At 36.1% G+C, this 12940-nt stretch overlaps 1 protein-coding gene across 2 annotated transcripts in view; it reads left to right on the forward strand.

Annotated features, from left to right (window-relative positions):
• The window catches only part of CYB5R4 (cytochrome b5 reductase 4), a 140145-nt gene that overhangs the window by 30274 nt on the left and 96931 nt on the right, over positions 1 to 12940 (forward strand). For both annotated transcript variants that reach the window (XM_066254151.1, XM_066254159.1), the window contains exon 4: positions 10289 to 10370. In XM_066254151.1, the coding sequence (XP_066110248.1) occupies positions 10289 to 10370 (82 nt within the window). The remainder of the gene's footprint in view (positions 1 to 10288; positions 10371 to 12940) is intronic.

Here is a 12940-nt window from a genome sequence, read left to right on the forward strand (position 1 = left end):
AGCAAAAGTCGCTTAGCTTCTTTGCTATTAGTCTTTTATCCTTCGGGGATTGCTGTATAGTCAGCCTGTCTTGCAATACTGAATCTGCCTATCATGTACAAAGTTAGGTGATTAATGAATAAAAACTTATTTTTCTTGGAGTGCTGGCAGATTCTATATGTATATGTTAAAAGATATTTAAATAAGTCACTTTTTTCCCCTTATACATAGCACACTAAAAAAAAGCACTAGTTCTTATACTATTTAAAAGTGATATAGAGGGGCTCCAGTGGCACAATTGGTTAGCAGACAGTACTTATAAAAGTGATATGGGGATGACGTCAGAGTAATGGCGGGGTAGGAAGCGATACCGATAAATCTCCCCCAAAACTCAACAAGATCTTCAACCAGAAACAGAAAAACCTATACTTGGAGCTTCCAGATGCTTCGCAATACACCCAAAGGTATGATTGAGTGAAAAATTGGCTAAATATATAACCAAAGCCCGAAGGAAATAGGGAGTAAGAAATGCTCCTCCTTCCTCACTAACCTAAACAGGGCGGCTTTCTCTGGTAACTGTGAATATAGAAACTGAGGCGGGCAAAGGGGGTGAATAGATCCAGGCCACGGCACAAATGGCTGAACCAGGCTGTGGCACGGAGATCCAAGCCAAGGAAAAACTGATCCTGTGGCAACCCGGGCAATACAAGCTAACACTTGCGCCAAACCCAAACAAAGAAAGAAAAGCAGAGCGGCCATTTTACCCGGTCTCCTGGTCGGTGCGCAGTTAGTGGGCGAGAATTTCTTCCTAGGAAAGCCACACACGGGAGGGAGTGAGAACTAATTCCAACGGTGGAGATTTTCCGTGCTGGAGGGTGTTTCACTCAGAGGGAACCGCAGCCGGCCTCATATCCTGGTTTGCGCGCGCAGATAAGGAGTGAGCAATTCCTCCGAGTGCCTCGGCAGTGCACGCCCGTGTTATCGCACAGAGGGGCAGAGTCAGGGGCCTTTGTGTGGGCCAAAGCGGAATCTCGAGCCGCCCCAGCGCCTTGCAAAAGCCGCACACGGGGACGGAGTGAGACTCAATTCCAACGCTACAACTTTTCCCTGCGGTTGGGGGTTTCACTCAGAGCGTGAGACTGCTGGCCGGATATCCCGGTCGCAGACAGTGAGTGAGAGTTTCCTCCAAACGCCCCGGAAGTGGGCACCCGCTTGTGTTAAACGGACTCTCTCACTGTCGGAGCCTATAAATGCTATTGAGCTTCGACTGCCAACGAGACTAAAGCACAATACATGACATTGCCATAGAGACTTATCAACTGCAAACCTCTACCTGAGCGTGCCAAAGGGGCAGAACCCGGGGTACAGAGTCACCGACCATGAAGAGGGAGAGAAAAGAAAAAGCAAGAAGATAACCTCTCAAAATCAAGAATAATCTGCAGACTTTATAACCTATCCCATTTTATTATATTTGTTCGTTTGTTACTCTTATCTTCATTCTTGATACTTTTTTTTCCTCCTCCAATTTGGCCGATTAACTCTCTACCGGTCTTACTCTCTCCTCTCCTTGAACTACACTACCCATAAGTGTTACATCTCCCATTATCTTTTCTCTTCTCTTCCTTTCTCTCTATGAGGGTTGCACTCCAAAACCCTTAACTCTCTCTCTCTCTCTCTCTCCTTTCTTTTTTCTTCTTTTAGTGGTTACCTCTTTTTTTTCTCTCACTCTCTTTCTTTTCTCCCTCTATATTAGTTTCTTCCTTTCTCCTTTACATCTCCTCTCATTCAAACCTCAATAACAAACAAATTATCTTATCTGGGACTCAAACCTATGTTTGTGGCATTTTGGGGGGTTTTTACTTCACCTTTTTAACTCACTAGCAGTGCTCTCATCCCTGGCTCTCCATATTATCTAGTTCTTGTTCCACTAAATACAATAGTAATTTTTTAATTTGTCCCCCCATTTTTCCATTTTCTTCTTATTCCTCTCATCATAACTCTTAGACAACCAACACCTAAAAGCAAATCATTTCATTCTTGACCCCAATTTTTTCCTTATTTGCTTTTTGTGGGTCCATACGCTCTTTTTTTTTCTTTTTTCTTTCCTTTTTTTTTTTTTTTTTTGCCCCTTTATTACTTTTCCCCAATTCAGGCCCTCCATCACAGGCATTGTTTGTTATAATTCACAGTCCACCACAAGATTTTCTCAAAAAAGAGGGGAGAGGAGAGGAGAGGAAAAAAGGAGGGGGGGAATAATTTCCTTTTTTTAAATTTTTATTTTATTTTTCTTTATTTCATTATTAATTTTTTTTTAAAAAAAACAACTCTTCGATTTTTTATTTTTTTTATTTTTATTTTTTTTAACTCTTTATTCTTTATTAAATCTCATTAATACTATCAACAAAACCACCCTCAGATGCCATTAAGGAAGAGAAAATCGAATATCATGGATACAAAAGAAAGAGAGGTAACACAGCTAGATGAGGAAAAATCTATGGAGAAAAAATTTAATATATTGGAAACCTTGGAGCTAAATGACAGAGAATTCAAGATAGAAATCCTAAAAATCCTCCGAGATATACAAGAAAACACAGAAAGGCAATTTAGGGAGCTCAGAAAACAACTCAATGAACACAAAGAATATATGTCCAAGGAAATTGAAACTATAAAAACAAATCAAACAGAGATGAAAAACTCAATTCACGAGCTGAAAAACGAAGTAACAAGCTTAGCTAATAGAACAGGTCAGATAGAAGAGAGGATTAGTGAAATAGAAGACAAGCAACTTGAGGCACAACAGAGAGAAGAAGAAAGAGACTCAAAAATTAAAAAAAATGAGATAGCCCTACAAGAATTATCTGACTCCATCAAAAAGAATAACATAAGAATAATAGGTATATCAGAGGGAGAAGAGAGAGAAAATGGAATGGAGAACATACTCAAACAAATAATAGATGAGAACTTCCCAAGCCTGTGGAAAGAACTAAAGCCTCAAGTTCAAGAAGCAAACAGAACTCCGAGTTTTCTTAACCCCAACAAACCTACTCCAAGGCATATCATAATGAAATTGACACAAACAAACAGCAAAGAAAAAATTCTCAAGGCAGCCAGGGAAAAGAAGAATACAACATATAAAGGAAGGCCCATTAGATTATCATCAGATTTCTCAGCAGAAACTCTACAAGCTAGAAGAGAGTGGACCCCAATAGTTAAAGTCCTGAAAGAGAGGAACTTTCAGCCACGAATACTATACCCATCAAAGCTATCCTTCAAATACGAAGGAGAAATAAAAACATTCACAGATACAGAAAAGATGAGGGAATTTATCATCAGAAAACCCCCACTCCAGGAATTACTAAAAGGGGTTCTCCAATCAGATACAAAGAACAAAAAAAAACAGAGCCACAAGTAAAAGCTCCAAGAAGAACACAATAAAACCAAATTTAAACTGTGACAACAACAAAAAGAAAGAGGGGGAGAAGATGGATATTAACAGTAGCAAAGGACGATGGAGTGCAAAAGTACTCACAAAATAGTTCGCTACAATGAACAGAGTAGGGACCCTTTTCATTACTCAAAGGTAACCACCATTGAAAAAACCACCACAGAAGCACATGAGATAAAAAAGATAGCAACAGAGGAAAGATGTATGGAATACAACCAAATAAAAACAAAAGATAGAAAAACAAAAGAGAAGGATCAAACAAGACACAAAACTAACAGAAAGCAAGATATAAAATGGCAATAGGGAACTCACAAGTATCAATAATTACACTAAATGTAAACGGATTAAACTCACCAATAAAAAGGCACAGAGTAGCAGAATGGATTAAAAAAGAAAATCCAACTGTATGCTGCCTACAGGAAACTCATCTAAGTAACAAGGATAAAAACAAATTCAAAGTGAAAGGCTGGAAAACAATACTCCAAGCAAATAACATCCAAAAAAAAGCAGGTGTAGCAATACTCATATCGGATAATGCTGACTACAAGACAGGAAAAGTACTCAGAGACAAAAATGGCCATTTCATAATGGCTAAGGGGACACTGAATCAAGAAGACATAACAATTCTTAATATATATGCACCAAACCAAGGAGCACCAAAATATATAAGACAGCTACTTATTGATCTTAAAACAAAAACTGACAAAAATACAATCATACTTGGAGACCTCAATACACCGCTGACGGCTCTAGATCGGTCATCCAAACAGAGAATCAACAAAGACATAGTGGCCTTAAACAAAACACTAGAGCACCTGGATATGATAGACATCTACAGGACATTTCATCCCAAAGTGACTGAGTATACATTTTTCTCCAGTGTACATGGATCATTCTCAAGAATTGACCATATGTTGGGCCACAAAAACAACATCAGCAAATTCAGAAAAATTGAAGTTGTACCAAGCATATTTTCTGATCATAAAGCCTTGAAACTAGAATTCAACTGCAAAAAAGAGGAAAAAAATCCCACAAAAATGTGGAAACTAAACAACATACTTTTAAAAAATGAATGGGTCAAAGAAGAAATAAGTGCAGAGATCAAAAGATATATACAGACTAATGAAAATGACAATACGACATATCAGAATCTATGGGATGCAGCAAAAGCAGTGATAAGAGGGAAGTTCATATCGCTTCAGGCATATATGAACAAACAAGAGAGAGCCCAAGTGAACCACTTAACTTCCCACCTTAAGGAACTAGAAAAAGAAGAACAAAGACAACCCAAAACCAGCCGAAGAAAGGAGATAATAAAAATCAGAGCAGAAATAAATGAATTAGAGAACAGAAAAACTATAGAAAAAATTAATAGAACAAGGAGCTGGTTCTTTGAAAAGATCAACAAAATTGACAAACCCTTGGCAAGACTTACCAAGGAAAAAAGAGAAAGAACTCATATAAACAAAATCCAAAATGAAAGAGGAGAAATCACCATGGACACCGTAGATATACAAAGAATTATTGTAGAATACTATGAAAAACTTTATGCCACTAAATTCAACAACCTAGAAGAAATGGATAAATTCCTAGAACAATACAACCTTCCTAGACTGAGTCAAGAAGAAGCAGAAAGCCTAAACAGACCTATCAGTAGAGAAGAAATAGAAAAAACCATTAAAAACCTCCCCAAAAATAAAAGTCCAGGCCCTGATGGCTATACCAGCGATTTTTATCAAACATTCAAAGAAGACTTGGTTCCTATTCTACTCAAAGTCTTCCAAAAAATTGAAGAAGAAGCAATACTTCCAAACACATTTTATGAGGCCAATATAACCCTCATACCAAAACCAGGCAAGGATGGCACAAAAAAAGAAAACTACAGACCAATATCTCTAATGAATACAGATGCTAAAATACTAAACAAAATACTAGCAAATCGAATACAACAACATATTAAAAAAATAATACATCATGATCAAGTGGGATTCATCCCAGAATCTCAAGGATGGTTCAACATACGTAAAACGGTTAATGTAATACACCATATCAACAAAACAAAGAACAAAAACCACATGATCTTATCAATAGATGCAGAAAAGGCTTTCGATAAAATACAACACAATTTTATGTTTAAGACTCTCAACAAAATGGGTATAGAAGGAAAATATCTCAACATGATAAAGGCCATATATGATAAACCATCAGCTAACATCATATTAAATGGCACTAAACTGAAGGCTTTCCCCCTTAAATCAGGAACAAGACAGGGTTGTCCACTCTCTCCACTCTTATTTAATGTGGTACTAGAGGTTCTAGCCAGAGCAATCAGACAAGACAAAGAAATAAAAGGCATCCATATCGGAAAAGAAGAAGTAAAGGTATCACTTTTTGCAGATGATATGATCCTATACATCGAAAACCCCAAAGAATCCACAAAAAGACTACTAGAAACAATAAGCCAATACAGTAAGGTCGCAGGATACAAAATTAACATACAGAAGTCAATAGCCTTTCTATATGCCAACAATGAAACAACTGAGAAGGAACTCAAAAGAATAATCCCTTTCACGATTGCAACAAAAAAAATAAAATACTTAGGAATAAACATAACAAAGAATGTAAAGGACTTATATAATGAAAACTATAAACCATTGTTAAGGGAAATTGAAAAAGATATAATGAGATGGAAGAATATACCTTGTTCTTGGCTAGGAAGAATAAATATAATCAAGATGGCTATATTACCCAAAGCAATATACAAATTTAATGCAATTCCCATCAAACTTCCAATGACGTTTTTTAAAGAAATAGAGCAAAAAATCATCAGATTTATATGGAACTATAAAAAACCCCGAATAGCCAAAGCAATCCTAAAGAAAAAGAATGAAGCTGGGGGCATAACAATACCTGACTTCAAACTCTATTATAGGGCCACGACAATCAAAACAGCATGGTATTGGCAGAAAAATAGACACTCAGACCAATGGAACAGAATAGAAAGTCCAGAAATAAAACCACATATATATAGTCAAATAATTTTTGATAAAGGGGCCAACAACACACAATGGAGAAAAGAAAGCCTCTTCAATAAATGGTGCTGGGAAAACTGGAAAGCCACATGCAAAAGAATGAAACTGGACTACAGTTTGTCCCCCTGTACTAAAATTAACTCAAAATGGATCAAAGATCTAAACATAAGACCTGAAACAATTAAGTACATAGAAGAAGACATAGGTACTCAACTCATGGACCTGGGTTTTAAAGAGCATTTTATGAATTTGACTCCACAGGCAAGAGAAGTGAAGGCAAAAATTAATGAATGGGACTACATCAGACTAAGAAGTTTTTGCTCAGCAAGAGAAACTGATAACAAAATAAACAGAAAACCAACTAAATGGGAAATGATATTTTCAAACAACAGCTCAGATAAGGGCTTAATATCCAAAATATACAAAGAACTCATAAAACTCAACAACAAACAAACAAACAATCCAATAAAAAAATGGGAAGAGGATATGAATAGACAGTTCTCCCAGGAAGAAATACAAATGGCCAACAGATATATGAAAAGATGCTCATCTTCTTTAGCTATTAGAGAAATGCAAATCAAAACGGCAATGAGATACCACCTCACACCTGTTCGATTAGCTGTTATTAGCAAGTCAGGTAATAGCAAATGTTGGAGAGGCTGTGGAGAAAAAGGAACCCTCATCCACTGTTGGTGGGAATGTAAAGTAGTACAACCATTATGGAAGAAAGTATGGTGGTTCCTCAAAAAACTGAAAATAGAACTACCTTATGACCCAGCAATTCCTCTACTGAGTATATATCCCCAAAACTCAGAAACATTGATACGTAAAGACACATGCAGCCCCATGTTTATTGCAGCATTGTTCACAGTGGCCAGGACATGGAAACAACCAAAAAGCCCATCAATAGATGACTGGATAAAGAAGATGTGGCACATATACACTATGGAATACTACTCAGCCATAAGAAATGATGACATCGGAACATTTACAGCAAAATGGTGGGATCTTGATAACATGATACGAAGCGAAATAAGTAAATCAGAAAAAAACAGGAACTGTATTATTCCATACATAGGTGGGACATAATAGTGAAACTAAGAGACATTGATAAGAGTGTGGTGGTTACAGGGGGGAAGAGGGAATGGGAGAGGGAAAGGGGGAGGGGGAGGGGCACAGAGAGAACAAGATAGAGGGTGACGGAGGACAATCTGACTTTGGGTGGTGGGTATGCAACACAATTGAACGACAAGATAACCTGGACTTGTTATCTTTGAATATATGTATCCTGATTTATTGATGTCACCCCATTAAAAAAATAAAATTATATATAAAAAAAAAGTGATATGGAATATGTTAATTACTTTTAGTTAGCTGAACTATTTTTTTTTAATTAAGTGAGAGCAGGGGAGGGAGAGAGACAGACTCCTGCATGAGCCCCCACCGGGATCTACCGAGCAACCTGTCTGGAGCCAGTGCTCTGCCTATCAGGATTGTTGCTCCCAACTGAGCTATTTTTAGCACCTGAGGCAGAGGCCATGGAGCCATCCTCACTCAGCACCTAGGGCCAACTTGCTTAAGCCAATTGCGCAATGACTGTTTAAGGAAGGAGAGAGAAAGGGGAAGAGGGAGGAGTGGAGAAGCAGATGGTTGCTTCTCCTATGTGCTTTGACTAGGAATCAAACCCCGGGAAATTGGCTGAACTATTATTATTTTGGAACAGACTTGAAAAGAATAGAAATTTTCCCTTGTATCAGATAGCCTTTATTTTATATTTTAGTTGATGTTAACCATGTACTACTGGGTTTTTAACGTTTGAGATACCTGAATCAGATTGGGTTATTTTTAGTGTCTTAAACATAATTTTGATTTCTGTTCCTACATTCTCATATATTTTAGGATTTATTTTTTTTCCACTAGGTTGCTGGAAATATAGTTTGTTTTACATTTAAATAAACTTAGATGCATCTGCTTAAATAGCAGAATCTCATTTGTTTTTTATGTCCTTGTGTTAGAGAAAAGTCATGTTTACCCATTGGTCATAATAGCATTTTCTTTGGGAGGTTTTTATTGCTGATTTAAGGCAAATTCCCATTGTAATTTATTTGTTATTGTCTAGAAATGCAACCCAAATACAAAAGTTTGGGAACATTTTTCATTTCCATGAAAATTTGGCTGCCATACTTTTATATCTGTTCTATAACATCTTGATGCTGACTGTACTTTTCTGCAAGAAAAATTTCCAGTAAAACCTATTTATCTCTGTATTCCTCAGTGTTATAAGGTTAGAAGCTTGTCACAAAGGAATTCACAAGAACTGCTGTATTCTGAAGTTCTTTATCAATTTAAATAATATTTTAGCTACCAGATTTCTGCCTTCCCCTTGGCTTTAATATCAGTTACTCAGGTCTGCATAACCATCTTGTTTATAGGTCGTTCTTTTTCTTTTAAGTTTGAACAGCCTTCCTAGGAAAAACTTAATTTTCAAATTAAACAGTTGCCTAAATATTTTTCCTCAGAGCTACCATTTTATTTTGTAGTAGAAGTATTTTTGAGAACTTTCCATTTTATCACAGAATATAAAAAGATCGGTACTCCAGGGTTGAGATTTAATAACAATAACCAAGATTTGAAAGCAGCCCAAGTGCCCATCAATAAATGAGGTGATAAAAAAGCTGTGGTACATTTACACTGTGGAATACTACTCAGCTGTAAAAAATAAGGAAATCTTAACCTTTTGTGACAGCATGAATGGACCTGGAAAGTATTATATTAAGTAAAATAAGCCAGTCAGAAAAAGATAAATACCATATGATCTCACTTATATGTGGAATCTTATGAATAAAATAATTTAAGAAACAAAGTATAAATAGACTCTTAGATACAGAGAATAGATTTATAGCTGTCAGAGGGGAAGAGGGTTGGGGTATTCAGTGAAACAGATGAAGGGATTAAAGAAAAAACCTTCAAAGACATAGACAGCAGTATGGTGTTTATCAGAGGGAATGGGGGTTGGGTGGTGAAAGAGGGTATAGGAGGTGATACAAGGAGGCTTGACTCAGGGTGGTGAACACACAGTACAATATACAAAGGGTGTGTTATAGAAATTGTGTACCTGAAACTTACATAATTTTATTAACCAATGTCACCCTAATAAATTCAATTACAAAAAAAGAAAATAATGCTTCATGAAGGATGTTCTTAAATGAAATCAAGGATGTTCTTAAATGACCCCACCTCCCATGGGTCTGGTGAAGAATATAATGGTTGAAATCACTGCCTTGATTTGTGCTAAGATGAAAGCAATTTTACCCTTCATTGCTTTTTTTTTTAATCAATGCAAATGTAAACACAATGAAAAAGGCAAATAAATTTTTGTATTTTTTTAATTAATTTTTCCATTGATTTCAGAGAAGAGGGAAAGAGAAAGAGAGAGAGAGAAGCAGCAACTCATGGTTCCACTTAATTGTGTACTCACTGGCTGCTTCTTTGTATGTGCATTGACCGAGGATCAAACCTACAACATTGTAACTCTGGGACAACGTTCTGTCCACTGAGCCACCTGGCCAGGGCCAAATTTTAGTATATTTTGAAATGAATTGAGACCTCACGTATATCTGAAAGGACTTCAGGAACCTCCGGAGTCTGTAGACAGCACTTTGAGAGCATTGTTACCCTACTTATGTTGTGTCACTCCCTTGTTGGCAAATTGAATCTGCTTCTCTATTTTGCAGAGCAGTGTAAAAATGTTTATTTTTTTTGCTCAGAATAAAATTAGAGCATCTCATGGAGTTAATCAGGTTGCTTTTCTGTTGTTTATATCCCATACCAGGTTCATCGTTGGGTCAATTATGAATCCATGCTGAAAGAATGTCTGGTTGGCAGAATGGCAGTTAAACCTGCTGTTCCTAAAGGTCAGTGGTGACAGTGCTAAGCTGGCATTGATGTGTAACTCATGTGTATTTTTTTTAACTTGGATTTCAACAGATAGATTTAAATAAATCAATACATTGTTTTCATTTTCACTGGCCTTGTGGTCTGCCCCTGTAAAGGTTTTACTTCAGTTCTTTAGAATGAAACAATGACTTTAACCTTAAATTTTTGTCCTGTTTTGAGAGAACATTCATAGTATGAGAATTAAGCATTATGGAAGTGGAAGAACTTTACATACTCTTAATTTAGTTTTCGCTAGTCTTTTATTCTATTGTTATACACAGATTTGCTAGAGCAGTTGGTTAGAGTTGATTTTTAAACTCATTTTTTGGAATTTAATGTTTTGAATATATAATATATTCACGTGACTGAAAAATGAGGAAATATAAGAGTTATACTGTGAAATGTTTTCTCCCAGCATTGTCTCCCATTTGTTTTCAACTTTTCCACTTCTTGCTTCATTACCATACGAAACCCACGTTCTGATTTTAAACTATTTACAAAATACAACCCATTATTCCCCTTACCTTCTAACCAGTAGTAGTTCTACAATCTGCATGGCTTATATTTTTACCTCCTAAGCTTTATTCAGTAGAGTATTTTTTGAAAATGTTAGACATGCAGTAGGAATAGCAGGAATACTTTCCTTAATCCTTTACTATGGAAGAAATGTAATTTTTTGTTTTTCAATAAGTCCTGACTTTGACATCCAATTTAGGAATAAACTAGCTTGTTCAGCCTGAATCTTCTATTTATTTAGTTCAATGAGTTTTGTAATTCAAGGCCTTGTTGCCAGAGGCCTGTTATCAGCAGTATTGAAATAGCACAGGCATACCTAGATTTGAATCCTAGCTTCTCAAGACCTGTTGGCTTGCAATCTTTGAGCCAGTTTTGTTCTCTGAGCCTCAGTTTTTTAATCTGTACAGGGATTCATAGAGCTAAGAAAAAATTACATGAATAAAGTTCTTTGCACAGTGAAAGTAATAGATGTTCAAAAAAGGATTTCTTTTTGTTCTTACTGCTACAAAACAAATAAGTCATATATTGGTATATACCAAAAACAAACTAGTTTGAATTTTAGTGTTTGGAAATTCTTCCAGTCAATTTATTTTGTAAACCAATCCCTTTCTCCTCTTAATTGATTTTTTTTTAAGAATTTTTATTTTATTATTAATTTTAATGGGGTGACATTGATAAATCAGGGTACATATGTTCAGAGAAGATATCTCCAGGTTATTTTTACATTTGATTATCCTGCATTACCATCACCCAAAGTTCAATTGTCTTCCGTCACCTTCTGTTTTCTTTGTGCCCCTCCCCTCCCCCAACCCCCTACCTCTCCTCCCCCTCCCCTCCCCCATAATCACCACACTCTTGTCCATGTCTCTGAATCTCATTTTTATGTCCCACCTATGTATGGAATCATATAGTTCTTAGTTTTTTTTCTGATTTACTTATTTCACACAGTATAATGTTATCAAGGTCCATCCATGTTGTTGTAAATGATCCGATGATTCACTGCCTGTATGAGATGTGATTGTAACTAAAATTTTTAAATGAATAGTTTTACCTCATCCTGAATAGTATATATCTTATTTTCACAATCTGGTATTGAAAGTCATGTGTTCTTCTGTAATACCATTCAGGGTAATTAGAAAGTATGCTAGACTCTTTAGGCTTCTTCCAGTAGGTAAAAAGATTTGTCTGGTTTTTTTCCTTTCTCCCTGGAAATGAAAAACTGTCAATCCTCAAAATGTCTCACCAAATACAATAAACACCATTTAAAATGAGCACATTAGTTCACAAGGAAATCCCCAGACATCTGTAAAAAAGAGTAGTTAGAAGTAGCATCCAGAATGATAAGCTAGTTTTAAAGCCTCTATTTCCCACAAGCACTTAGTCTAGATACTCAGAACTTAGAACCACATAAGAATTATATTGGTTATACAGAGGATAGGAGACCAGATCTTGGGTCTGTAAAGGCAGGGAGTTGAAACTGAGATCCCTGTCTATGGCTTGGACATTTGAAGGTCTATATGATCAGTAAAATGGGAAGGCTTAGAAAAAGAAATCTAACAACAAATGGAATGTCAGAGTATCATATCTGCCCTGGCCTTCTTTATGAGGTAATGGGGAAGAGAAAAGAGAAATTTTCACTGAGAATTTGTAACTATGTTCTGCCCATGTAAGAGCTGAAAATTTAAATACATACCATCTATGAAACCTCAGAAACCTTAAAACCCTCTTACTGGTTTCCCAGGCTGTTTGGCAGATGTATATACAAAATTTTAATGGTTTTAACCTAAAATCCTCAAAATGCCCACATGTACACATCAGACAATTATTAGTGCACAGTAAAATTTAGACAACACATGAGGAAATAAACAACAGCAAGATTTTACCCTGAGGACTTAATTATTCATATACAGAATAAAGATGATTGTTTGAAATATTTAGGAAAATAGGAATTAATTGGTAACATGAATAAAAGATAAGAGACTGCTAAAAACAATTATATAGAATTAAAAAAAAACACTTCTAGAGATGAAAA

This window comes from Saccopteryx bilineata, chromosome 1 (assembly GCF_036850765.1).
Source record: "Saccopteryx bilineata isolate mSacBil1 chromosome 1, mSacBil1_pri_phased_curated, whole genome shotgun sequence".
NCBI lineage: Eukaryota > Metazoa > Chordata > Mammalia > Chiroptera > Emballonuridae > Saccopteryx > Saccopteryx bilineata.